Source organism: Mirounga angustirostris, unplaced genomic scaffold (assembly GCF_029215605.1).
Source record: "Mirounga angustirostris isolate CCGP_5_RB_7025 unplaced genomic scaffold, mMirAng1.0.hap1 SCAF_15, whole genome shotgun sequence".
Classification (NCBI taxonomy): Eukaryota; Metazoa; Chordata; class Mammalia; order Carnivora; family Phocidae; genus Mirounga; species Mirounga angustirostris.
Window position 1 is genome coordinate 89,042,120 of NW_026991723.1, and position 27,535 is coordinate 89,069,654.

At 53.6% G+C, this 27,535-nt stretch overlaps 1 protein-coding gene across 11 annotated transcripts in view; it reads left to right on the top strand.

Moving 5' to 3' along the window:
• PRRC2B (proline rich coiled-coil 2B) overlaps positions 1 to 27,535 on the top strand; it is a 91,166-nt gene that overhangs the window by 49,159 nt on the left and 14,472 nt on the right. For 6 of the 11 annotated variants that reach the window (XM_045883366.3, XM_045883374.3, XM_045883367.3 and 3 more), the window contains 15 exons: positions 366 to 456; positions 3,364 to 3,556; positions 7,434 to 7,749; positions 9,418 to 9,599; positions 11,643 to 11,838; positions 17,447 to 17,663; positions 18,326 to 20,389; positions 21,713 to 21,909; positions 22,470 to 22,615; positions 23,139 to 23,280; positions 25,014 to 25,096; positions 25,605 to 25,793; positions 25,941 to 26,138; positions 26,552 to 26,638; positions 27,358 to 27,462. In XM_045883366.3, coding sequence (XP_045739322.2) covers positions 366 to 456; positions 3,364 to 3,556; positions 7,434 to 7,749; positions 9,418 to 9,599; positions 11,643 to 11,838; positions 17,447 to 17,663; positions 18,326 to 20,389; positions 21,713 to 21,909; positions 22,470 to 22,615; positions 23,139 to 23,280; positions 25,014 to 25,096; positions 25,605 to 25,793; positions 25,941 to 26,138; positions 26,552 to 26,638; positions 27,358 to 27,462 — 4,406 coding nt within the window. The remainder of the gene's footprint in view (positions 1 to 365; positions 457 to 3,363; positions 3,557 to 7,433; positions 7,750 to 9,417; positions 9,600 to 11,642; positions 11,839 to 17,446; positions 17,664 to 18,325; positions 20,390 to 21,712; positions 21,910 to 22,469; positions 22,616 to 23,138; positions 23,281 to 25,013; positions 25,097 to 25,604; positions 25,794 to 25,940; positions 26,139 to 26,551; positions 26,639 to 27,357; positions 27,463 to 27,535) is intronic. The other 5 variants (XM_045883369.3, XM_045883370.3, XM_045883375.3 and 2 more) reach the window with 3 other exon arrangements.

The window sequence follows — 27,535 nt, forward strand, 5'->3', positions numbered from 1 at the left end:
CTGGGTAGCTCACAGATCCCACTGGCCAAGCCTCTGTGTTGCCAGGTTGGACTCCCGTCTCGTTTTGCCTGCTTTTTTGTTCACTCTTCCGTACCTTCTAATATGTTTGTAAAATATTTTGTCCAGATTTAAGAACCGTTATCTGTGGAAGGGTTAATCTGGCCGGGTTGCTCTGTTGTCGCCCGAAGCCAGAGCCATCCCTCACCTGATCTGCGGTGTTTGTCATGGTGGCGGTTGGCCAGGTTGCCCTTCCTCCTCCGTTGGGCCGACAGCAGCCCTTGACTGGAGGAAGTCCCCAGGGTGGCGCTCTTAGCACTGCTCAGACTTGGCTTCTCTCGGTCTCCCTGGCCCTCCTCCTGTTGTAGGCCTTCATGAGGAAGTGGACTACTCCGAGAAACTGAAGTTCAGTGATGATGAAGAGGAGGAAGAAGTTGGGAAGGATGGCAGGCCGAAGTGGTAAGGATCCCCCATCCCTGCTCAGAGCGCCGCTCCCTGGGGCTTGACCAAAGCGGGTGCACGCGCATCACTGCTTGGCCGTGCAGCCGTGTGCTGGTCACTGTGCCAAGTGCATTTCCTGGTCATGGGCAGCCTCACGCGGGCAGATGTGGTTTCCCTTCTGCGGATGGGACAGCGTGTGGGACCGGAGCCAGGGTGCGCATCCCGGCACGGTTGGCTGGTGGGCTGGCCGAGTCCTGGTGGTTTTAACTGCGTGCCAGTGTTTCCCGAGTGTTGTTTGCACCTCCTGCTCCGCAGATTACGTGTGGGTCTGGTGCCCAGCAGGGTTTCTCTGGCCAGGCACAGCTGGGAAACCACCGGGGTTCAACTTAACTCCTTTACTTCACGGTTGCCCAGAGCCTAGGACATGCGTGCTGAAGCGTGTCGGGGATCTTTGGAGAGGTGGGAGAAGCGCTGAGTGGGGTATGCCAGATTTCCTGAACTTACTTGACCATTTCATCCTTTTTCTGTCTTTTTTGGACTCATATTACCTATAATGCCCTTTGGAAAAAAACTCCATTGTAGTTTGGTCCCTCTAGTTTTTGTCATAATGCCAGTAGATTGATTGGCTAGTACTTTTTATTTTTATTTATTTTTAAAGTAAACGCCACCCCTAATGTGGGGCTCGAACTCCTGACCCTGAGATCAAGAGTCGCACGCTCTACTGACTGAGCCAGCCAGGCTCCCCTGGCTAGTACTTTTTTTTTTTTTAAGATTTTTTAAATTTATTTGAGAGAGAAGAGAGAGAGAAGGAGAGAGAACACAAGCAGGAGAAGGGTAGAGGGAGAAGGCGAAGCAGGCTCCTGGCTGAGCAGGGAGCCTGACTTGGGCCTCAATCCCATGATCCCTGGGATCATGACCTGAGCTGAAGGCAGACGCTTAACCAACTGAGCCACCCAGGTGCCCCTGGCTAGTACTTTTTATTTATTTATTTATTTTTATTTATTTATTTATTTTTAAAGATTTTATTTATTTATTCATGAGAGACAGAAAGAGAGAGAGAGAGCGAGAGGCAGAGGGAGAAGCAGGCTCCTAAGGAGCAGGGAGCCCGATGCGGGACTCAATCCCAGGACGCTGGGATCATGACCTGAGCCGAAGGCAGACGCTTAACGACTGAGCCACCCAGGCGCCCTGGCTAGTACTTTTTAAATAGTACTTATGGCTGCTTTAATTTGCTTTTCAATTTAATTTAATTTAATTTTTGAATACCAGCAAATATGAATGCTTTCGTTTGTGTGGGATTGCCTATTTCCTTTGTATATTTATTTATTAGACTTATTATATCACCTTTAAAATGGGATTAGTGTTTTATATCATTTAAATATTAATGCTTTGATGTTTTTCCTTTTGTCAGTTTTATTGTCAATAACTGAATGTTTACATAGTCAAGCGTGCAAGTCTTTTTCTTTGTTATTCCATGTTATTTACTTCAAAGTCCTTCTAGAGGGGGTGGGTAGTGACCTTCAGCTACTTTTTCTCTGGTACACGAACAGTGAACTAATTGAGGCTTCTCTGGTTTATTTTACTGCTGTTTGATTTTAACTGAAGCTTTGAATGCACTTGGGAAATATCTATGGGTCAGTTCTTGGAACACTCAGCCCAGAAGGAATTGTGAGCAAGAATTTAAATCAAAGGCAAAGACATACAGTTTTACAGACTTATGGAGCAATAGGACACTCTGTTCCTCGTCTCTTTCAGTTGACGTGAATGGAATATTCAACTGAAAGGGTTAAGCATGGGTTTGGACCCAGCTTCACTGCTGGCTTTGACCAAGGGCATCTCAGATTGAGAGTCCCCAAGCCATCCCCTCCCTGAACCTGCTCTTTTCTCCGTGTTCTCCGAGTTAGTTGTGAGTCTCCTCCTCCAAGCTCCCGGGTCTTCCTTAAATCATCTTTGTTTCCCCATCCCTGATGGGTTCCCGACACTTCCCTGGACTCCATCCCTTCCTGTTCATTGTCTCTGGGCCCCTGGGACCACATCCTTTCTTTTCTGGACCATTCAGAGGTTAGCTGGCTCACATCCTTCCTCCACACTGTGCCTTAGTCGTCTTTCCTGGTGCGTCAGGAGCCTTGCGTGGTCTTGGCGCCTCTCAAAGTGAGGGCCTCATCTTCCCTTTGCCCTCCCTGCACCTGTGTGCATGGACACACGCAGACACACACATAGGAGCCACTCCTGACCCCCTGCTTTTCTCTGAACTCCTTGATGTGTGCTGGGCGCTTCTTTTGCACAAAAGCAGTGCTTGGTAAATGCACATATTTTTTTTACCCTGGTGCCTTTGTTTCCCTGCAGCACATAAAGGTGAGCACTGTCCAGATCTCCATTCCCTTCCAGCCTCCGTTTGGAACCCCTCTTCTCCTTCTCCGTGCTGCATCTGCTTGGCTTCCTCCTCTTGCTCTCTGTATTATGCATCATTCAGTGAGTCGTCTTTTGCTATTTTGAGAATTGATTGAGCACCTCCTTTATGCAAAACACAGGGAAGGAGCCATAGTCTAAGGAGAAGGGACCTTCATCTGGGATCCTAGGTTCAAATCTGTTCGCTCTTCCTGGGAAGACAGCTCCCCAAGTTCTCTGAAACTCTGTTACCAACCCTTTAAAATGGGGGAGAAAGGACTTATTTTCCCGTAAACCAAGTAATGGATGTGAAATGTCCCACCTGGAGTTTTGTGTGTAAGAGTGACGTGGTAAATGTTGGTGCTGGATTTTGGTGTTCTGGGCGTGTCCTCTCACCCACGGCGGGCTAGGTCTGTTCCAGGGAAGGACATTGGTGTATGGACAGCTGGCTTGGGGATTCCTGAGGCCCTCTGACGGGTAAGACCAAACCATGCTGGGGCTGATGGGAAAACTCACGCTCACTGCGGTCTGTCCCAGGAGCAGTTGGGACCCCAGACGGCAGCGACAGTTGTCGATGAGCTCCGCGGACAGTGCCGATGTCAAGCGTTCCCAAGAGGAAGGAAAGGACTGGGGCGAAGCAGTGGGTGTGACCCGTGTCGTCCGGAAAGTGCCAGAACCTCAGCCACTTTCCAGGAAACTTCACAGCTGGGCGTCTGGCCCTGACTACCAGGTACCGTGGTCCCTGGAGGGGTTCTGTGCCTGTGACTAGCTTGGGGAAGACGCACGCATGCGCACACACCTGTTCTTCTCAAATTCGTTCTCACCAGAGCGCCAAGACCGCAGCTCAGCAGTCGTCTGGTCGTCTGGCCTATGCGTTTGTACTTCACTGAGTTCCGTGGTTAGGTTTCCGAAAAGTCCTGGGTGGACATTTCTCTCTTTTGATTTTTCGTTAAAAAAAATTTCTTTTAAAATTTTGAAACAGTCACAAACTTACCAAAAAGTTGGAAGCACAACACAAAGAATATTTTTCTCTGAACCATTTGTAGAGTAAGTTGCCAGCCTGGTCAGGCCCTGTCACTGCAGAAAACTTTGGTATTAATTTTCTGCCTCGTAGGTAACTGCAGTCAAAACCAGGAAGTTAGTGCTGACACCTCACTGCCACCTGATCCTCAGCCCCATCCACCTCCTGCCTGGAGTTGGTTCCGTCCAATCACAGGCTGCCTGCAGACAGTAGCCGCTCAGCCTTCCTTCACTCTCGTGACTTTGACTCTTGTGGGGATTGCAAGCCATTTATTATTTTTTTTAATTTTTTTTTTTTAAAGATTTTATTTATTTATTTGAGAGAGAGAATGAGAGCGAGAGAGAGCATGAGAGGGAGGAGGGTCAGAGGGAGAAGCAGACTCCCTGCCGAGCAGGGAGCCCGATGTGGGACTCGATCTAGGGACTCCAGGATCATGACCCGAGCCGAAGGCAGTCGCTTAACCAACTGAGCCACCCAGGCGCCCTGCAAGCCATTTATTTTGTGGAATTCACCTCCAGTTGGGTTTGTCTGGTGTTTCCTCATGATTAGGTCCAAGGTTTGCATTTTTGGCTAGACTGTCTCAGAAATGACACTGACTCCTCTCCCCGCATCCCACCATGCGACAGAGAGCCTGCTCTGTGCACGCTCTGGCAGCTTTCACTCTGATCTCTCGACTAAGGTTTTAATGTCCCCCGAATTTCACACTGTGGAGTTTCTCTCTTCCACATTTGTAATAAAAAATATGTGGGGAGATACTTTGAAGCTATGACTATCCTGTTTCTCATTAAACTTCTAGTTTACTTATTTACATAGTGAGTTATAATCTCTTCCTCTCGTTGTTTTGAAGCTCCGAGTGTTTTTGATTTGGCAGTCAGGAGCCTCTTCAGGCTGGCGTCGGTCCTTCTGTGTCCCATCCATTATTGAGCAGTTTCCTTGTTTTCTGGTAGGACAAGCTTTTCTTTTCTTTCTTTTTTTTCTTTCAATTTTTTTTTTTTCCAAGTAAGCTCTACACCCAACGTGGGGCGTGAACTCACGACCTGAGATCAAGAGTCACATGGTCAGTCTACCATCTGAGCCAGCCAGGCGCCCCAGGACGAGCTTTTCCAAGGTCATTTTGTCCTTACCTTGCCTTGGTCTGGAATCAGCCCTTATGATACTTAGAAACCAATATGTGGGTATCGGGAGTGCTCACTCCTCCTGGGCCTGCTCGGTGGGCTGGGTGAGGAAAGGTGTGTATGTATATACAGATACACATAGATACATGTTTGTGTCTTTATTATTTCCATATCTGTGTGGAGAGCCATGACTTCACAGTGGTATCTCTGGTTCCACACAATCCAACTTGGGTCTTTCCCCCCGTGTATCTGTGGCTCCTCTCTCCAACAGTGAGACATCTGTTCCCATTGTCCCTGGTATTCACACTCACTTGATCCATCCCCCCGTGTGTGACCAGTCTCCCGTTTCTGCCCCCCACGCTCTCTCCCTTGCACAGATGCCCTGCTTGCTCCCTCAGCTGTCAATGCCCCGTCCTCCTTGCCCCACGTGGATGCCCTGAATCTCCCTGCTGGGCCGCCTCTCCTTGTGATGTGCCTCCTCACCCAGCTGGGTTGGCTCTAACTCCCACACCAGCCACACCTCTACACGGACCCCCTCCTCGCCCTGCCTGGGCTCTGACCACCTGCTCTTAGCCACCATGACTGCCCGGCGCCAGATGCCTGCCTTGTGCCACACTTCGGGACTTGGGGACTGATTGTCCAGGAGGCGCAGAGTTAGTTCAGGGAAAGGTATTAATTCAAATACGTTTAGCAAAACAACAACCACAGTAACAAAATTGCCATTTTTAATGCACTTTGCCATTTAAGGGGCTCTGGTTCTACATCATATAAAATAAAAATGCCTCTATTTTCAGTCTTTTGTATTGAGTACCTACTGTGTGCCAGGCCCTGTGTTAGGCATAGGGGACACAAAGGGGAAACAAAATTGACAGAGCTGTTCTTGGAAATTACCCTGCAGTTAATCCAAATTCCATTCCTGTATTGGGGTTACTCAGTATTCCAGGAAGGTTTCACTTTGATCTGCTCATAAACAACAATGTGAGTTAACTGAGTCAACAGAGAAAAAAATCTCTATAATTTTATGCATTCAGATTTCTGAAAAGTTCAAACGCTTTCCAGAGCACGGGGTCTATGAAATGGCAGCTAATGTTAAGGCACTCCCAGCCATCTTACTGGAGTTACACACGTGCCCTTTGATTCTGCTCTTTCATTTCTGGGAGCCCCGAGGGGTGAGGTAAATGATGATGTAGGCCCGGGGGGTGTCACTGTGCACGGCATTCCAGAGCACGGGCAGGCCTGGTCCCAGGCAACGTGAAAGGAAAGTGCGTACCTCGGCCCCAGTCTCATCATCTGAAAGTGCTTTTAAATGCTTCCAAGTTCGAAGTTTCTAATCTTTGTCATTATTGTCTCTGGATCACAAGAAGTTAACTTGCAGGAGAAAAGTCCTTGACTGCAATAAATGTGTCACATGGCTCTTTTGTCAAGGGCTCATGAGCACACCAGAAAAGGCAGAGATCTTGTTTTTGATGTTTGAGGACTGGGGACCCTTGTGTGCATCTGTCACTAGCATCCGGCATGGGAAGCTCTGTGGTTTTTTTTTTTTTTAAGATTTTATTTATTTGTTTGACAGAGAGACACAGCAAGAGAGGGAACACAAGCAGGGGGAGTGGGAGAGGGAGAAGCAGGCTTCCTGCTGAGCAGGGAGCCCGATGTGGGACTCGATCCCAGGACTCTGGGATCATGACCTGAGCCGAAGGCAGACGCTTAATGACTGAGCCACCCAGGCGCCCTGGGAAGCTCTGTTATTTGATGGTCATTCCTCATGGGAGTTTTGGTGACTGGTGCTCAGTTACACTTGCCCATCATCTGTGCTGTGTTCTGTCTGCAGCTCCGCTCCCTGCAGATCGGGGAGCAACCTTCCCAGGGTTGAGAGGGCGTCCCACTGGTTGCCCGGTAACTGGGAACCAGTGAGAGACTCAGAAGTGGATGAAGTGGCCCAAAGAGATGTCTTTATATGAAGAGTCACTTTGAAACCATATGCCTGATTGTGAATTTTAGTTTCTTGCGCCCCTTTACACCCAGAGGTTTCTGTATTTTCACGGGAGAAAGAGGAGAGCCGTTTTGCGACTCAAATGATGAATGTGTGGGTCTCTGCTCCTGTCCGCTAGCCGTGGAGGCCCTAATCTTGTGTGTGCATTAGCCATGGTGAGAGCATCCAGGCACTGTTTCCTGTGTCGGTAACGGTGCAGAGCACCTTGCACGTCCTTCATTGCACATCTCCTGTCCCTAGGGCCTCCTTTATCCCCAGCTTGCACAGGGGGAGCTAAGGTAGAGAACGTTGGCACTTGCCCAGACCTCCCTGCAGATTAGTAAAGGGCCAAGCAGGATTGAAACCCAGGTCCACTCGGCACGTGACTGCTGCCTCTTAAAGGTGTTCAGGGGTCTCAGGAAGGAGAACTGATCTCATGGTGGGGTGGACCGTGCCCCAGGCATGGGGCCCATTGTTTCATCCGACTTTATTCTCTGGGCAGAAATCCTCGCTGGGCAGCATGTTCCGGCAGCAGTCTATGGAGGAGAAAGAGGACAAGCCACCCCCACGGCAGAAGTTTGTGCAGTCAGAGATGTCCGAGGCCGTGGAGCGAGCCCGAAAGCGCCGGGAGGAGGAGGAGCGCCGAGCCCGGGAAGAGAGGCTGGCTGCCTGTGCTGCCAAGCTCAAGCAGCTGGACCAGAAGTGCAAGCAGGCTCAGAAGGCGGGAGAGGCCCAGAAGCAGGCAGAGAAGGAAGTGCCCCGATCTCCAGGCACCGAGAAGCTGCCCCCACAGGAGAATGGCCCTGCTGTGCGCAAGGGTAAGCGCTGGGCCCTGGTCCCGTGAAGCGGACACCCTGGGCTGTTGCCAGTACTCTGCGGCTCCCTGGCTTCCTAGTGCAACCTGCGGCCGCAGCAAGGGGACGCGGGGAAGCACTGGCTGTTGAGTTCTGGCCTGGGTTCACCTCCTGTTGCAGCTACACACTTCGCTCCCTGGAGCTTGTTTCCTCATTGTTAAAACGGGATGGAAGTAGCCTGTACCTGCCCACACGCTGAGGGGCCATGGGAAAGAAAGTACAGAAAGCACTTGGCGAAGAGCATGCGTGTTACCAACTTTGTCCTCATTGTCCTCATCACTGTTCTCGTTCCTGCCACTGCCCACCCGAATATGCGGGTGCTGGAGGGCTTTAATTCAAGCACAGGGTCCTTGTGGTTCATTTAAGAAAATCCCAAAAAACGTACCTTTGTGACATTGAGCGAGCCTGCCTGCTCGTTCGAGCGCATTCTTCCTGGCATTAATTCTGCGAGGAACAGATTGCAGGGCGGAAAGGGGACTTGGAGCACTTTGAAGAGAGTACGACCCGCTTTGTTCTTTGTGATGTACTTTTTTTTTTTTTTTTAAGGTTTTATTAGTTGAGAGAGAGCGCAGAAGCAGGGCAGAGGGGCAGAGGGAGAGGGAGAAGCAGGCTCTAAACTTCAGCAGGGAGCCCGATGCGGGACTCGATCCCAGGACCCCGGGATCATGACCCTAGCCGAAGGCAGAGGCTTAACCATCTGAGCCACCCAGGTGCCCCGATATTCTTAAATCAACTAAAAACAACTCTTTTTAGGAGAGAAGGGGCTGATGGTAGGTGCTCAGGTGGGTCTTATTCCTGATCTGCTAGTCCTCAGCCCCTTCTGTCCAGGGAATTCTGAGAAACTGCCAACTGTTCTGTCCATTTCCTTGCCTGGAAGTCTGGGTGCAGCGTGTGCCCAGCCTCAGTACTCACTGAGCTGGAGAGTCCAGGAAGCAGGTGGTTTGGTGTGAGCATGGGTCAGTTGAGACGGGTCCTCGGGGGCAGGTCTGGGGGCTGCGTGTGCACCTGCCCTGCGCTTCTGCAGCGTTCCCCTGGGAAGCACCGCCAGGTCCCTGAGGTTTTGCATTGGGGTTTGATTGTCCCCTGCAGTAGAATTAAGAGTGCAGATGTTAATTATAGGTCAGTAAAGCTAGGGACCAAAAAAAAAAAAAGAATGGAAAGCTAGGACCGGGGCAAGAAAGAAGGAAACTGTTCTCTTCCCTTTATCGATGAGGAAGCGGGCGAGGAGAGGCGCGGTGACTCGCACAGCCTTTGGATGTGTTGACTCCTGCTGCTCGGATGATGGATATGGGCTGTCGCCGAGCTGGTGGCTGTTCTCCGGTTTGCTGGAGTCCTTCTCAGTAAAACCTCTCTTGCCTGGAACCGAATCCCAGCCTCACCGCGGACTCTGTGACCTCTGGCAGGTCACCTGCCCTCTCGACCCTTAGCTTTCTCGCCCCCAAAGGGATGGCGTCACAGGGGTCTGTGAGCACACGCATGCGGGGCAGTTAGCGCAGTGCCAGGACTCGGGGCTGTGAGGAGGCCGGCAGTGGGGTGTCCGTGCCAACAAGAAAGAGCACTTGCTGTCAGTGTTTGGCCGACCCAGCTTTTGTGAGCTCACTGCAGCCGTTTTTCTGGTTATTTGTCCTCTAGGCTCTCCCGAGTTCTCTGCCCAGGGAGCCCCCAACACGTTTTCGGAAGAAGCCCCCTCGGCTCCTCCAGCTGTGGTCCAGAGCAGCAGTGAGGAGGGGGCCAGGGAGGCTGGGTCCCCTGCACAGGAGTTCAGCAAGTACCAGAAGTCACTTCCTCCCAGGTTCCAGCGCCAGCAGCAGCAGGTAAACAGATCGGACTGCTCACTGGATGTCCCCTCCCCCTTCGATGAAAGCATCCGACAGAAATCTGCCCTCCCGTATCCCTGTCACTGGCAGGGATGTCAGGAGCTGCACCTGAAAACTTACAGCCCTAGAAGACCAGCCCTGGCCAGTTTGCGTTTTTCCGAGTGATTTCTCCCGTAAATGAATAAAACTGCTGTTGGTAGCGTATTGGCCGTGTTGTCTGGTGTCGGTAAGGAAGTGTTGGTGCTGTGTGCATTCACCCAGTGCAGTTCCACTGAACACTGGTGTTTTCATTCAGAGCAGTCTGCTGTGGCCTCTCCCGAGACCAGCGTTGTCCACCCTGGGACCCTCCCAGCGAGGGAGGAGGCCCAGGAGGGCTTGGAAAGCTGCCGGAGAGGTGTGCTAGCTTTGGGCTAAGGATGTAGGTTTGTGGGTGTTGAACTGATTCTGATCCTGATTGTGCAGCTTGTCTAGTCGGGTGTGGCCTTGGATGGGCCAGGAGGAATGGATTCCTGCCTCAGGGTGGTAGCGAGGCTTTTCGGGCGCCCGCGGACTGGCTCGGCAGTGTTATCAGTGTCCTCATTTTGAGTGGTTCGTAAAGCTCAAAAGGGACCTTGTTTGCCCCGGGGAGGATGACGTGGGTGATGGTTGTCATCACACCAATCTCTGGTGGCCCCACTGGAGCACTCTTCGGGGAGTGTGTCTTTGAGGAGGGATGTGTGGAGGAACAGGTTCGTACTGATGAGCAGTGCACCTTGGTGGGAAACAGGAAATGTGGACATCACGTAGCCCAGCTGCTAGATGTGCCTTTAGTCGTTGGTAGTGATGACTGAGCATGGACCGGAACATGTGTGCCTTAGGGAGACAAATCAGGGTCTTCAGCCTTTTCCGGAATCTTTTTTAGTTGCCTTTAAAGCCTTCACCTCAGATCCTCCTTCCTTCCCCTGGGCCCCTGCGAGGTATTTCGGAAGCTCACCAGATCCTGAGCTATAAACAGGAGGTGATACTCTTCGTGCTTTGGCACTGTTGAGTGAGCGAGCACCGTGCAGCGATTCGCGGGCCTGGTGGAGAATTACCGATCAGCACGATCCCTGGGGTAACTCCAGCCAGACACAGCCGTAAGAGTAACGCTTCGGGGGGCGGGGACGGGTAAGTCATTCCTCAGGAATAGAAAGGAGTCTGAGCGCACCAGGGCAGCCGAAGGAGCCTGGCAGACAGACTGTCTGGTCAGGTTCCCCGGGGGCCTGGGGGCCGGACGGAGGAGCAGCTCCGTGCACCCGGCCCAGGCCTTCCTGTTTGCAGAGGGGTAGGGCGAAGCCGGTCAGCTCTTCTCCTTAACCGACTCTGTACCTGGCTCCTGCTGGAATGCTGATTCTCAGGGCGCTTATGTGGTGCCCCGGGGGTCACTGATGCTGGGGGGCAGGGCTGGAAGCGAACCCTCGCGGGTGCAGGACTTGATTTGAATGTTTTGCTGATACTCACCCGTTTGTGCAGTGTGGTAGGAGGGCAGGGCTGCTACAGGGGGCTCGGCATGTAGTCGCTTACAGCTTTGTGAGGGGAAACCAGCAGTACAGAATCGCGACCTCCTGGGAGTGCTACAGGGAGGAGTCCCAGTGTCGCAGAGCGAGGATGGCCGTCTGGTCCCGCCCGCGGACTTGCAGTGGGCTGCCCAGAGGACAGGCGTTTTAAGCGGAAACTGAAGGAAGGGCAGGGCTGAGCCAGGATGGAGGGAGCAAGCAGGAGCCTTCTAGACGGAGGGCCCAGTGTGTAACCAGGGCCCCACGAGGCCGGCAGTCGTGTGCTGAAGCTAGCGGCAGGTAGGGCAGCTCACATCGGGCCCGGTGGGGTTCGGGCTGCCCCACAGAGAGCCGTGGGGAACCATCAGACACTCCTCCAGCCCGGGCTTGGCGTGACTGGCGGGGGCGGTATGTGAGCATGTGTGTGTCGTGCGTGCACGTGAGTGTGTGTGTGTGTGCACGGGAGTACACACAGGCGCAGGCTCTGCCCCAGCACCTGTCTAACCTGGTCTCTCTCCCCGGTCAGGAGCAGCTCTACAAAATGCAGCACTGGCAGCCCGTGTACCCTCCGCCTTCCCACCCACAGCGCACCTTCTACCCCCACCATCCCCAGATGCTGGGCTTCGATCCCAGGTGGATGATGATGCCTTCCTACATGGACCCACGAATCCCGCCCACCCGCGCCCCAGTGGATTTCTACCCCTCCGCCCTCCACCCCTCAGGTAAGCATGCTCCAGTGGGATGGTGTGGGGGTAAGGGTGTTCCTTCGGGAGTTGGACCCACCTGGACTTTGGCCTTTCCTGGAACGCACAGGACCAGCCTGAGCTGGAACTTTTTGTTGTTTGCAAAGTGAGGCTATGGTAATAGTTCCAGTCACATGGCATCGCTGGGAAGAGTCCTTCCGGTCACGCGTTATACATTGTTTTAATTAGTTCTGGTGTTCCTGCTGTGTCGTTGTGTCCCTCTGTCTTTTTTTTTTTTTATTGAAGTTTCTTTCTTTCCATTCTTAATGTTCTTTATGCCCATTCTCTTCCCTTTTGGCCCTTGATTTGTCCTTCCCAAGGTTTGTGTAATGCCGTTAAAAAGCAGCTTTTGGATTTCTTAATTACTTTATTTTATTTGGCTTTTATTTCATTAATTTCTGTTCTTTTCCTCATTAATTCCTTTGAAATTTTTCTGTTCTTAATTAATTGTGTTGAATACTTAGCTCATTAATTTCTGACCTTTTGTTCTCCGTATTCAAGGATGACCTCAACTGTAAATTCCCATGAATAGGAGTTTTAAGATACAACATTTTTGTTATACAGTTTCAAATGTTAGTTTGATTTTGATTTATTACCCTTTTTTGGTTGATGATTTTTAATGGTATGTTGTAAATTTTCCAAATATTTAGAGTTTTAAGATTGTCCCTATGGTGTTAATTTCTAATGTGGTTGCTTTGTAGTCAGGCAATATTGTCTGGACCACAGAGAACAAGGGTCAGGAAACCTTCTATAAATGGCAGATAGTCAATGTTTTAGGTTTTGAGCATCTACTCCATTTTGCTGTTTTAGAACAAAAATGACCAAACCACCCAGCTCCTGATCCAGGTTGCTTGGCATTTGTTGATATTTTCTTTGTAGGATATGACATGATCTTTTTTTTTTTTTTTTTAACATTCTGTGTTTGCTTAAAAGAACATTATCCTCCAGTTGGACACGGCCCATTACGTGGAACTTGCTGACTGTGCTGTGAGCACCTACCCTATCCCACCACAAGCACTTACCGCCCCTCCCCACCATCACTTACCTAGAGAGGTGTGGGAGAGTCCCCCCCTCTGAATGGAGATCTGTCAGATCCCAAAGCCTGTCAGGTTTTGCTTTCTCTGTCTGGAAGCAGACAGGTGTGGAATGATGCATCTTGTTCTCCTCATCATCACGTAGCACCTGCTATCCTTGATTGTGCTTCCTCCCTCTGATGTCCACTCTGTCTGATATTAATGTCATCATTGCAGTTCTCTTTTGATGAGTGCTCACTTGGTATCTTTTTTCCATCTTTTTACTGTCAGCCTCTCTGAGCCCTTTTTTCGGGGGAGTTTGTATGTACAAGATGTGTATGGTTTTACCCACTCTGAAAATCGGACTTTAATTGCCAAAGTGCCTCGCTTAGGTCTTGGGGATTATTATATTAGGATTTCCTACTCTCTTATTTTATGCTTTCTGTGCATCTCACCTTTCTGTGCTTTTCTTTTTCTTCCTTTTTTGGAGCAAGTTTTCCTATTCTCTTGGTGGTTGTGCTCTGCGTTCTGTTTCTATGGTTGCTGGTGGTTACGTTACATTCGAATACGCACCTCTGAGTTGAAACAGCCAGTCCGCGTCCTTACCTCTCACCGGAGCTCTGATGGTGCCATCAGTCTGTCTTCCTATTGATCCCTAGGATTTTAGTTCCTTGTTTTTGTGCCCACCAAGGTAGTCATTATTGTTTTTGTTGTTTCATGCAATCTGTGCTTGTTCAGATTTGCCTGTCCATATACTGGTTTCTTGGCTGCTTTCTCTTTCTTGCGTTTTCCTTCCATCTGGGTGCAACATGCTTCTTCATGACGTACGTTCTGTCGAGTTCTTCAGGAAATTTTTTGGCAGTAGGTTTTCTTTGCCTGAAAAAGTCTTTGTGACACCCTTTCTCTAGCTGGGTGTAGAATTCTAGGTTGGCAGTTCTCTCTTTCAGGACCAAGAAGATAGTATTTCATTTTCTTCTGGCTCCTGTTGCTGCTGAGAGTGATTCATGTCTGCATAGCCTGCTCTGTTTTCTCTCTGGCTGCTGCTTTTGCTTTTTTTTTTTTTTTTAGTTTTATACTTACTTTTTTTTTTTTTTTTTTTAATTTATTTATTTGTCAGCGCAAGCAGGGGAAGCGGGAGAGGGAGAAGCAGGCCCCACCAAGCAGGGAGCCCGCCATGGGGCCGGATCCCAGGACCCCGGGATCATGACCTGAACCGAAGGTAGATGCTCAACCGACTGAGCCACCCAGGCGCCCTGCAGTTTTCTACTTTTATTTGATACTCAGCGATTAGTTCTCATCCACATTAACTGTCTGTAGATTTTTGAAAGTGGTGACAGGTCCACAGATAACCAACACCTAGAGCTTGTTTGGTGACTCTTTATCCTCGTTATGTTTTCTGGACAAGCGCACATGGGTATGGTATGGAACATTCCTTGCTCCTCTGGCCCAGACACCAGCGTTGTTGAGCCTGGTGTCAGTGAGTGCGCACATCTGCAGTTCCCATCTCTTTCATGGCAAATTTCTGGATCTCCTTGCGTGCCCGAGGGGCACACGTCTTGAAACCCACTTTACGGATGCGCGTGTGACCGTTGGTGGTGGATTCTCTGGCCACTGCCTCGGTGGTGGCAGAGCCGCCCTTCTTTGTGGGAGCTTTCCTGCCGGGCCCCAGAGCTCCTCTTTCTCTATTACTGGAATTTTTTTCTCAAATTTGTATTTTTTTTTTTTAAAGATTTACTTGTTTAGGGGCGCCTGGGTGGCTCAGTCGTTAAGCGTCTGCCTTGGGCTCAGGTCATGATCCCAGGGTCCTGGGATCAAGCCCCGCATCGGGCTGCCTGCTTGGCGGGAAGCCTGCTCCTCCCTCTCCCACTCCCCCTGCTTGTGTTCCCTCTCGCTGTGTCTCTGTCAAATAAATAAATAAAATCTTAAAAATAAATAACATAAAAATAAAAATGGAAACTGAAACAATTTCTATCTTCTTAAGGGGCGCCTGGGTGGCTCAGTCATTGGGCATCTGCCTTAGGCTCAGGTCATGATCCCAGGGTCCTGGGATCGAGCCCCGCATTGGGCTCCCTGCTCAGCAGGAAGCCTGCTTCTCCCTCTCCCACTCTCCCTGCTTGTGTTCTCTCTCTCGCTGTGTCTCTGTCAAATAGATAAATAAATTCTTAAAAAAAAAAAAAAAAGTTTACTTGTTTATTTCAGAGAGAGAGCGTGTGTGAGTGGAGGAAGGGCAGAGGGGGTGAGAGTGTCCTCAAGCAGACTCCCCACTGAGCACGGAGCCCAACACGAGGCTTGATCCCAGTACCCTGAGGTCATGACCTGAAATCAAATCAGATCTGTTTTTTGTGTGTGCATCAATACATTTTTTTAAAGTTCTTAATTACTTTATGCTTTTACTAATTTAAAACGTAATTTCTAGTATTTATTTTTTATCTGAAGTTCTTAGGAGGCACATAACCCTGTGGCCTGTGTGGGCTCATGGCAGGCTGTTTCCCACACATGCTGGTAATTTTGGATTGTGAGTTCATCTTCAGCAGAGTTTTATTTATTGTAGGAATCCAGTACGGCTCGAGTGGAGAATCTGTCCCTCCAGGGTGGTTTTCTCCTGCCCGCCTAGAACCACCTGTTACTCTTTTTTTTTTTTTTTTTAATGTTTTATTTATTTATTCATGAAAGTCAGAGAGAGAGAGAATGGCAGAGGCAAAGGGAGAAGCAGGCTCCCCGCTTAGCAGGGAGCCTGATGCGGGACTCGATCCCAGGACCCTGGGATCATGACCTGAGCCAAAGGCAGACGCTTAACCATCTGAGCCACCCAGGCGCCCCGGGAGCATATATTTTTAAATCTGCCTTTTAGTTGAGGGCCTCGCCCTCTGAGGGCCTCTGTCTTGAGTAGCATCCCAGTTGCAGCTCTCTGCCTTGTGCAGAAAAGCCCCATCGTCCCTGCTGCTGGTTGTTGAAGACCCAGCCCATAGTTGCTGGGACTGACAGCGGTGTCCCTGCTCCTGTCCAGGAGGCACCAGCTCGTGGCACTGGCCTGGGGCTGTGGTTTCAGCCCAGTGGGGGTTTCCCGTCTTCTTGGAAACCTCTGCAGGGGAATGTTTGACACATTCTGCACAGCATTTTTGAGGCAGAGAGTGTTTGGGGTAGCAGCGTTTTTCAGGTAATAAGAGCTGCCATATTGCCCAAAACAAGCCGATGTACAGTGTCGAGCGCTTTGACGTGCTTCGTAATTAGTACTTAATGAGCAGCGTGTAATTTTAGAGTTCCAGAGAGGGTCTCCACCTCCTGACTCACACTGACTTTATATTGGAGTCCTGTATCAGTGGCATTTGAACAGGGTACCCCACAGCTACAAGAAAGCTTTAAACCCGCTGGTGATGTCGAACCATTTTCTGGCCAGATTATCTTAGTAAAACATGGTCACAACAAAGTGCAGGGCTGCTAATTTGTGAAGAGAGTATTTGAAAAATCAGATCTTTTTCTCTCCACAGGCTTAGGCCCAACGAGACCTTTAATTTCTGCGCTGCCTCCCTGCCCCCCCCCCCACTTGATTGAAATGGACAGAGAGGCCATGGGGGTTGACTTTACCCAGCCAGCTTCTGTCTGGTGGGACAAGGTGTCCTCTGTCTCTCTGTTTTGAAGATTTATTTATTTGAGGTGGGGGAGAGGGGCAGAGGGAGAGAGAGAATCTTCAAGCAGCCTCCCCGCTGAGCTCAGAGCCCACCGCAAGGCTCAATCCCACAACCCTGAGATCATGACCTGAGCTGAAACCAAGAGTCGGAAGCTTAACCGACTGAGCCACCCAGGCACCCCTGTCCTCTGTCTCTTAATCACCTCAGGCCAGTTAACAGTTTGTTGTCATCCGTGTGTCCTCCTGCCCCCATTCACTGTACAAAAATGTGGAGTGTTGCGGTCAGTTTTAGGGCTAGAAGTAGAAGGAACTGGGATGCTTGGCTGGCACATTCGGTGGAGCATCTGACTCTTAATCCTGGGGTTGTGGGTTTGAGCCCCACGTGAGGTGTAGAAATGACTTAAAAATAAAATCTTTAAAAAAAAAAAAAAAAGAACCGAAACCAAAATCCCTTTCCAAGTCTTCTTGCTCGGGTTTTAAAGCAGGCAGGCCCGCTCTTTGTGTAAAGCTCTCTGGCATGCAGCTCCTCTTCCTTGTGTGTGTGTGCAGGAGACCTCGGGCATCTCTGCTCGCACACAGACCTTCGTGGCTGACGAATTGGCCCCTCTGGTCTTCTGCTAACAGGAGGAGCTCTCCAGTTAGCTATTTCCAGTTTCTATTTGCCACATTGGTGCACTCTTCAACACGGGGCTCTGAACCTGGGAGCTCAGGTTGGACTTCACGGGCCCCAGGACTGGTCTTTTGGACACCTCACGTTGCACGCATGTGTGCTTTCAGAGGTTCTGTGGTCAGCATGGAGAGCCTGGTGATGGTGGGCAGGTGGGCTGCTGTGTCCACATGATAGGGTCACTGTTGTCTCCTTTGGGCCTCTGGTTGCCCCTGAGATTGCAGCTTGGCTCTCTGAACGAGCCGATACAGATTGGTTCTTTGCCTTTGCCTTCTTCAGGATTGATGAAGCCAGTGTTGCCCCAAGATTCCCTCAGTGGGACTGGCTGTCGCTCCGAGGACCAGAACTGTGTGCCCCCACTGCAAGAAAGGAAGGTGGCCGCCCTCGATCCAGCGCCCGTGTGGAGCCCCGAGGGTTACATGGCATTGCAGAGCAAGGGCTACTCGCTTCCCCAGCCAAAATCGAACGACACTTTGGCCATGGACGTGCACGTCAGGTGAGATGGAACTTGGCCCTACTGGCCTGTGATTGAAGGCAGAATCTCCCATGTCCTGCTTGCAAGGGGCTCGGGGATGAAGCACTGTCCCCAGAGGCATTGCCTGGAGAAAGGGTGCTTTCAGGGATTGGCAGTGCCCTCCGGGGATGGAGAATGTGATGAGGTTTGCTTGAAGGCTTTTGTATGAGAGGCAATTCCCTGCCTGCCAGACTGGCGGCAGCCAGGGAGAGGTCCTAGGTCAGGGCGAGGGGTGGGGCCCGGCGGGGTCGAGTGCCCGGGTCGTGGCTCCTTCCTGTGAAAGTGAAGCAAGTGGGCCCTGCTGGCCCAGTGCCCCAGACTCTCCGCGGACTCCCAGGCTCCAGCTTGTCGTTTGAACTAGAGGATCCCCAGCTGCACTGCCTCCAGGTGGCACGCTGAGTCCACCAGCCGCCACTGCACTCTTCACTCCGGACTCCGGGGGCCACCCAGCAATCTATGGCCCAGCAGCTCTGAGACATGTTTAAAGATAGAGCAGATGTTGGTGCTTATGTTTTTTTTTTTTTTTCTTTTTCGTTTTCTTTTTTAAAAAATTTTTTTCTTTTTAAAACTAAGCTCTGTGTTCAGCATGGAAACCAGGAACCAGGCTCCAATCACATTGACTGATTTTTCTGGTTCCTTTTCAGGAATGAAAGCTCTTACTCTGCCTCCCCCGGAAGGTCAGGGGGCGTAGGTGCCCAGCGCGATCTCCTTGAGGAGAGAGGGGAGGAGTTCTTGAGTGCTTTTGACAAGAAGGCCCAAGCAGACTTTGACAGCTGTGTCTCTTCTCAAAGAATAGGCCAGGAGCTTTTGTTTCCACCCCAAGAAAATATTCAGGAAGCAGGTGCTCCTGGAGGTCACACCCCAGACCTCAGGTGTTCCCCACTGGAGCCTGACTTTGCCCCAGCTGAGAAAAAGCCGGAATATAGCAATTGGGACGTTAGTCACCCTCCAGAGGCCACCAACACAACCAACGGCATCGAGAAGGGGGTGCCCCGGGAGGAGCCATCCTTTAACATGTCCTCCTGGGAGAAGGAAGGGAGCCCCAACAAAGAGCCGCCCCTGGAGCCCGAGTGGACGCCCGAGCCCAGGGGCCCAGGCAGCCAGCACCCGGAGCAGACTGGCAGGACGCGGAGGTCAGGACCCATCAAGAAACCCGTCCTGAAAGCCCTCAAGGTAGAGGACAAGGAGAAGGAACTCGAGAAGATGAAGCAGGAGCTGGGGGAGGAGAGTGCCCGCGTGGCCAAGGAGAAGGGGCCGGTTCGCACGGCAGACAAGGACGAGGACGAAGAGAATGACCCCGCCCTGGCCAATTCCTCCCCGCCCCCCTTGGAAGACCAGGGCTCCGCCCGCGCTAGTTTGGGCCGCGAGGCCAGCAGGTGCGAAGAGGACGAGAAGCCCGACAGGGCCTGGGAGAGCAGACCCTCCCGGGAGTCCAGCGACACTCCCCCGACAAAGAGGAACAACTGGATTTTTATCGATGAGGAGCAAGCCTTTGGGGGCCGAGGGCAGGCCCGGGGCCGTGGCCGCGGCTTCCGAGAGTTCACCTTCCGCGGGCGGCCTGCGGGCGGCGGCCCCGGCCTCTGCGGTGGGGGGGTGCTCGGGGCGCGAGGCATCTACGGCGGCGGCCAGAGGAGCGGCCGCGGCCGGGGGCTGCGGGACTTCGGCCAGCCGGAAGACTTCCCTAGGGCCAAGCCGCGGCGGCGAATCGCCAGCGAGACCCACAGCGAGGGCTCCGAGTATGAAGAGCTTCCCAAGCGGCGGCGGCAGCGAGGCTCGGAGAACGGGAGCGAAGGCTCGCTCCTGGAGCGGGAGGGCAGCGCCCTGAGGAAGGGTGACTTCAGGGACTCCTGGCGCTCCAACAAGGTGTGCTCTGAGGACCCCAGCAGCCTGGAGGCCAAGAGCCGAGGCCCTCGCGCCTTCGGCCGGGCGCTCCCTCCCCGGCTGAGCAGCTGCGGCTACGGGCGGAGAACCTTCGTGTCCAAAGAGGCCGCCCACTGGCAGAGCAAGAGCCCGGGCGCCTCCTGGCAGGAGTACAGCTCCCCGGATGCGTGTGGGTCCCGGCGACCTGCAGACAGAGACTGTGTCCCTGACGCATACAGACATTCTGACTCGTTTGGTGCCAGGGCCTTTGAGGACAGCCGCCTGGAGGACAAGAGGCCCTTCTTCCCCGACGACCACGCGGCCGACCCGGAAGGCACAGAGAACCGGCCCTTCCGGAGAAGGCGCCCCCCACGCCAGGACAAGCCACCGCGTTTTCGGCGCCTCCGGCAGGAGCGGGAGTCCCTGGGCCTGTGGGGGCCCGAGGAGGAGCCCCACCTGCTGGCAGGGCCATGGCCGGGCCGGCCCAAGCTCTGCCCCGGGGACAAGAGCGGGTCCCCCGAGCTCTCGTACCAGAACTCGTCTGATCACGCCAACGAGGAGTGGGAGACGGCCTCCGAGAGCAGTGACTTCAGCGAGAGGCGGGAGCGGCGCGAGGGCCCCGGGGCTGAGCCCGACCCCCAGGCGGACGGCAGCCTGCCCGGGGCTGCCGTGGGCGAGAAGAAGGAGCTGGCCAAGAGGAGCTTCTCCAGCCAGAGGCCCCTGGCTGACAGGCAGAGCCGAAAGCTGGAGCCGGGGGGGTTTGGGGAGAAGTCCGTTAGGCCAGGTGGTGGTGACACTTCTCCCCGTTTTGAGAGCCAACAGAATGGGACGCCTTTGAAAGCCAAAAGGTAAAACAAACCCAACCCCAGGCTCTTTTCTGTTGCTGTTGTTCTGTTACTAAGCCCGTTTTTTTAAGCAGCACTCCATGCATGCGTGTCCCGCCGTGTGTCAGGAGCCCCGACTCTGTCCCTCTGTTGTGCCCCTGGGGGCACCTGCCCGCCAAGGCCATTGTGTGTGAGCGTCTCCATCACTTGCTCTTACACTGCTTGTCTGCTTCTCTTGTGGCGTGTTGTCGTTGTTGTGGCTTGAAAACCAAAACTTAAGAGTCCCCGCCCCAGTGGTCCTCATGTGGTGGCCGCCCTGGCACCCGGCCCAAGCATTCAGCCTCCGTAAGTGCCCTTGCCGCCCCGCTGAGGGGGCACTGCCCGTGCATGGTGCCAGTCCCCCAGATCCCTCTGCCCCGGGGCTGCTGTCACCCAGCGTCCTGGGGGGCCTCTGGCCTCCTGGCCCTGTGGGGATAGGTCTTCCCGTGTCTGCCTCCCTACAGTGAGGAGATGCAGCTCCGCTTTGGGGATTAACCGCCTCCTTGTTGAAAGAGCCAGGCAGTGGCGGCAGGGAGTGAGCCGCCTGAGGCCCTGTGAGCATCTCTCATTGGACCTAGAGGCTTGCAGGTGGCTGGTCTGTGCTCTGGGGCGGCTCATTGCCCGCAGGCTGCCCGGACTCAGGGAAAGGGGGGAGCACATGCAGGGGGTCACTTGTGCGGCCTGAATTCCGGATCGCATGCAGGCCACACCTCAGGCCGAGGAAGGCTGTTTCCTGCCTCCCAACCTCCTTAGAATCCAGGGCCAGAAACCTGGGGTGGAATTTACTCAGAGCCCCAGAGGAGGAGCCCTCAGAGAATGCTGATCCTTCCAGGTGTCAGGCCAGCCTCGCTTTCCCCATCCCAGATGCTGAGACTTGGCTTTGCTTCTGATTTCTGCTGAGAGCCTTGTGCTAGGGCCGGGCCTGGCTCCTTGCTGGCCAGTCTCGTGTGCCAGGAGCAGAAAGTTCTGTGGCTCTGCTCGGAGCATCCCCTTCGTTGTCTCCTTTGCCCAGGCCCGCTGAGTTTGGCACACAGTGGGAAGGAACAGAGGCGCTGAGCCCTGGAAGGGGCAGGGAAAGAGCGGTGTTCCCCACGAGCAGGCAGAGCTGCTGCAGCGGGGTGGGCTGGGGTGGGGTGTCCACGTGGCCACGCACCGCTGCCGGAGAGCAGCTCCGACCGAACGAGGGGGATGCTGCAGGCCAGGGCGCTGTGTCCGTGCGCGTGCTGTGTGCACATGCAGGTTTTCCTTTTCTCTCCTTCCCCAGCCTTCGGCCGTGTCGGAGCTAACAAGATCCCCCTTCCTTTACAGGCCCCCCGACGAGGCTTTGCCTGGAGGTCTTGGTTGCAGCGGTGGGAGCAGCCACTATGCGCTGGAGCGGGCAGCCCACGCCGCTTCTGACGTCCCCGAAGCCCCCTGTGAGAAGGCAGAGAAGGAGGCCAAGCTGGCTGCTCAGAGGGCGGGTGAACAGGGAGAGACCATGAAACAGTTTGACCTCAACTACGGAAGTGAGTCTGTCCTCTCACGTTTTCAGGGGGAAGGAGAGCCCAGGCCCCCGAGGGCCACGGCGGCCTCCGTGGGGCTGCTGGCTTCGCCCCTTCTCTGAGCATCGTGGCCTCCGGGCAGGTGGGGGGCTAAGTTCCAAGGCTGCATTGGTGAGCAGAACAGATAGGATTCCTACTCTCACATGGCTCACAGCCTTGCCGACCCCCAGAGCCGCCCCATTAAAGAGGGGGAACTGCGGCCCAGAGAGGTTGAGTGGTTTGTCCAGGTCATGCGGCTGGTTAGGAGCAGAGCTGGAACTTTGGTGTTTCTGTCTCCAGAGACTGCCTTCTTAACTGTAGTGCTTCTCAGGTCTCTGGTTTGGGATAACCGTGGGGAGGGTGTAGAGATCCCAGCGGGATTTCTGTAGACCCCACGAACATGCCCTGCTCCTCGGGGGCATCAAGCCAGTACTGCTCAGCCTTCTGAGCTGAGCCGTCCTTAGATACCAGCAGCTGGTAGGGTTGGGTTATCCTTTTTTCTGATGAATGGAAACACTGTCCCTTCTCATGAAATCTGGGTTCAGATTCCATCATCGAAAACTGCGGGTCCAGCCCCGGGGAGGAGAGTGAGGTGGGCCCCATGGCGGGTGAAGGTTTCATCGAGGTCCTCACCAAGAAGCAGCGCCGTCTGCTGGAAGAAGAGAGAAGGAAGAAGGAGCAGGCCGTGCAGGTAAGGGGGGCGGGGGGTGGGCAGGCCGGTACAGAGAAACCCAGAGTTCCGAATGAAGACCAAGATAGAAGTGGGGAAGGAGGGAGAAGGTCCGTGGCCCCGGGTGTCCTGTGGGAGGAGGTTCTCAAGGAGGGTGGTTTGTCCCTGGTGACAGCAGCAGGTCGCAGACCTCCATCAGCCCCTGGGAGCCCACCTTCCTCCCACTGCTCTGGCCTCTGTGGGATGGGATTTGTCACCCGGTGCGTCACGAGGCTCGGGGACCCTGTCCTCAGACGCCATCCGGGCTGGCCACTGCGCACTCGGCCTCTGTGGTCTGTGTCCATGGGCCTGGCGGCCCCTTCCAGGTGTGATTTGGTTGGCATTGCATTTACCTGTGGTTGAGGTGTCGAGAGGCGAGCGCTCCAGCACCTCTGGAGCAGTTTCCGTGGTAGGGTTTGGAGGCCCGGGATGCTCTCCCTGGGAAGAACCTGTTGTTCTTCATGATTCACGTCAAGGCTGGACACGTCCCCTTTCTTCTCCTCAGATGCCTGTCAAGGGCCGAGGTCTTTCCTCCCGTATTCCTCCTCGGTTTGCTAAAAAGCAAAACAGCTTGTGCCTGGAGCAGAGCGACGTGACCGTGCCTGGCAGTAGCCTGGGCACCGAGATTTGGGAGAGCAGCGGCCAGGGTAAGAGTTGGGTGCTTGGGCTCAGCTGCTTGGCTCAGGGCTGTCCCCTGCGCCCGGGGTCCCTTCTCGGGAGCATCCTGCTTTGGGGCCCTGTATCCATGGAGCTTTACCTGTTTGCTGCCTCCTCTCCAGAGCCGCAGTGTTACTAGATAACCATCTCAGCCCCACTTGCGGCTGCAGCCCCTGGACAGAAGTACACTCTCCCTGCCTGAGATTTGGGGCAAGAGCACACCGTTCTGTGTGTGCAGGGGTCTGAATGACGAGAGCCCCCGGCCCTGCCCGTTACCCTTTCTTCCCCCTGTGCAAGAGCAGCAGGTGACTACGAGGGAGGAGGGGTCAGAAGCTTTCCTGTCTGTGCTGCGAGCCGGCCCCGACCCTGGGCCGTCCTGTCAGTTCCTCCCGATGCTCTCGTAGCAAGACAGGGAGCAGACCTGACTTCTTGGAAAATTTGTTTCCCTGAACTTTTCAAAAAAAAATTTCAAATCCAATACTCTTTTTCTGGTAACTCTTCATTTTAAAATACAAAACCATTTTAATCAAGCAGATTCTTCTTTAAAGACTACTCTGGGCAGAGCCCTGCAGAGTACACAAGTGAATGAAAGGACGCATGATGCCTCACAGGGGAGCTTAGAGAAGTTGTCATTTCCAGTGTGTAATACAGCGTAGCCGAGACTTCTAGAGCGCAGAGCCGCGGGACAGACACCCACAGTTCTGGGTTCTGGGTGTTGATTCTTTTGAGTTTTATCACGTCGACTTTGCTTCTAGTACATTGCAAAGTAACACTGGAAGAGGGGCGCCTGGATGGCTCAGGCAGTTAAGTGTCTGCCTTCAGCTCAGGTCATGATCCCAGGGTCCTGGGATGGAACCCCACGTCGGGCTCCCCGCCAAGCGGGGAGCCTGCTTTTCCCTTTGCCCCTCACCCTGTTGGCGCTCTCTACGTGCTTCCTCTCTCTCTCTCTCTCTCTCTCTCTCTCTCTGATAGATAAAATCTTTAAAAAATAAAAATAAAAAATAAGTAACATTGGAAGAGACCCAACTTTGATTGGAAGTATAATCTCTTAAATAAAATATTGATGTCGGATGCTTTGGTTGCACGTGTGAGTGATGCTTATCACACTCTGAACGTCCACAAATACCTGCCAGCTTGTCATTCGGAGCAAACTAGACTCCAATTGCTTCTGCTCTTGGGCCTTTGCCAAAGGCCAGGATGCTCCAGCGCCTCATCGGCTGCTCAGAGCCAGGGCCCCTGGACCTGAAAAGAGCGTGTCAAGTTTTGTGTACATACACGGGGTCTGAGGCTTTTGTGGGAATCTTGGAATGGTCCTGGAGCTAACAGGAGTCGATAATACTGGCCTGAATCTTTGAGAGTCTTTTGTGGGAGCTGCCGGCTTGTAGAAATGAATTGTTGGCTTAAGCAAAAGAAAGCTTCACTGCGCAGGGGTAGCAATACGGAATCCTCCCAGATGTGCATGAGAAGCTGCCAGCGAGCCTACTAGAGCATGTAATCGATGAAGGAAAGAGAAGCGTGTTTATTAGAGTCTGACTGAGGACGCTGGGAAGTTGGGTAACGCCAGCCGACTAGCTTCTGTGGATCAGATCTCTCTGGCGTGCCGTTGACGCGACAGGGAGGACAGATGGTGGCCTGGGTGTGTGTCGGCGGCACCCGGGCTTGTTTCTCCAGCCTGGGGGCTCCTCTGTGATGCGCTGACTCTCTGTCTTGCTCCCTCGGGCAGCCCTCCCCGTTCAGGCCCCGACTAACGACTCCTGGACAAAAGCCGCCACTGCCTTCAACAGCGCCGAGCCTGGCTCTGCCGAGGTGAGTGGCCGCCACCTGCTCGGGGCTGCGCGCGTGCTCACCGCCCCCGTGGCTGGCTCTTCCTGGGCCTTGTGCGCCCAGTGCCTAGCCTGGCTCTCCCTCACCACGGCCACTGAGCCTGGCCCCGGGGCCATCTCTGCAGGCCCTGGCTTGGTGCTCATCTTTGGCCCTGACCCTCATCTGTGTGAAGGGTCGAGAGTGGGGAATAACCCGGGAGAGTGGGCGACTGGGGCCTCTCCTGCGAAGCTGTGGTGGCGGTCTGTCTGACCTGGGTCACAAGGGGATGAGCTTGGCAGCCGTGTCCCTGGCACCTACTGCGTGTCTTGTGGTTTTGACCGTGTCATCAGTTGTTGGGTACCACTGGCAGGTCAGGGCAGAGGTCGGGACAGCACTGAAAGGGACGGGCATACTGGGGGGATGTGTCTCAGTCACGGGCTTGGTCTTGCTTCCTGGTCCCATGTTGGAGTTTCGGGGTCAGGGCTCTTAACCCATTTTGTGCCTTGCATAGCAGGGTTTTAAGAGCAGCCAGGGGGACAGCGGCGTTGACCTGAGCGCTGAGTCTCGGGAGTCGTCTGCCACCTCCTCCCAGCGCAGCTCCCCGTACGGCGCTCTGAAACCGGAGGACATGAATGGGCCTGGCCTGGAGCCCAAGGCTGACGGCCACAAGGAGCAGGCTCAGAAGCAGTCCGAGCCGAAGGTAAGCTGGAAGTCCATTCACAGAGGCCTGGGCCAGGGCAGGAGGGGCTGTCGTCCTTTGTCATCTTTCCCTCTTCCTAGGGCTAGGAAGCTGGGGGTTGGGGTCCTTCCAGCCTGTGTTTCTCAGAGTCTCTGCTTTTCCATCAAGGATACAGAACAAGGGTCAGGACAGAGCAAGGAGCACAGACCAGGACCCATCGGCAATGAGCGTTCTCTGAAAAACAGAAAGGGCTCGGAGGGGGCCGAGCGGCTGCAGGGGGCCGTTGTCCCGCCTGTTAACGGGGTAGAGATTCACGTGGACTCCGTGCTGCCGGTGCCGCCCATTGAATTTGGAGTCAATCCAAAAGTAAGGCTTGGATGTGTCTCCTTCTCCTCCCCACCTTCTTTTTATAGTTGGAGAAAGAGCAGGCTGCTGAGACAGGGTTGTCGCCAAGAAAGAGCAGGGAGATTGGAGCTAAACAGTTCTCTCGGGGAGCATATCGGTGTGCTGGACGCGGCAGGTGCTACTGAGCTGCCTTCTAGATTATTCTCCTGACACCAGCCACGTTCTCAGTCTGAGCAGACCAGTTATCTTCACTGTCTCCATTGGGTTGGCCAGTGGGCACAGGCAGGGAGCACAGAGGGAGGGTCGGGGTGGCATCTTTTCTTGGGTGCCGTCTGGTGAATGCTGCTCAGCCGATTTTTTGAGTCACTGAGACTGTGGATGAAATTAACAAAAGGTGGGCCAGATAATTTCAGTGGGCTCTTCCTCCTTTTCAGGACTCTGATTTCAGCCTGCCGCCTGGTTCTGCCTCTGGTCCTTCGGGGAATCCGGTTGTCAAACTTCAGGATGCCTTGGCCAGTAACGTGAGTCTGCTTCCCCCCCAAGCTCTGTTGTTTCCTGTGCTGGCAGGCCCTGGAGAGACGGGAGCAAGCCTCTTGTGGCGGGGGTGGGGGTGCGGTGGCTCTGAAGCCAGAGGAGGGGACGAACACCAGGTTTGGAGTCAGCCGCCTGACCCGGGTGTGAGGTGTGACATGTTTTCTAGCTGGATGCATGTCCTTGGGCAAGTTGTGTAAACATTGCACACCCTGGTTTTGAGATCTTAAAATGGGGAAATGTAATTCCTAAGGTCTGGTTTATTTGGCATTCTGTGACTCTCTGATCTTCCACGTTCTGTGGTTATGTATGTTTGATGCTGCTGGGACAGATGTCTTTATTCTGAGCAGTTTCTCAGAATCCCTGTAATACGTTCCTGGGCACTGGGCGTTGTGTGGGAGGGTCTGTTGGCCACATTTCCGAAGAAATGTTACAAGGATCTCTTTTTTAGTTTTCGGATGGGGAGGCTGAGATAGGACCTGGGATCTCCGAGCTAGGTCCCGGCGCCTCTGTGCTCCGTGGGGTGGGGGCGTGGACGTGGCTCTCCGTGGATTCTGTTGCGGGAATCCGTGACGGCGTCCATCAGGAGGCTATAACCATGGTGTCTGTTGCTGGCAGCCTCATCCCGGGGGTATTGAGTGCACGTGGCCCAAACTGAAGGGGCATTTTGCTGTGCTGTTGCATTGCATGGTTTCCTTTTCCCCTCCAGGCGGGCTTAACACAGAGTATTCCCATCCTCCGGCGCGACCATCACATCCAGAGGGCCATCGGCCTCTCCCAAATGTCCTTCCCCACCGCTGACCTCACCCTGAAGGTAAACCAGCGCAGAGCTAGGCGGGGGCCACCTGGGCGCCTTAGCTCGGGAAGGGGCAGGAACAAGCAGCCCT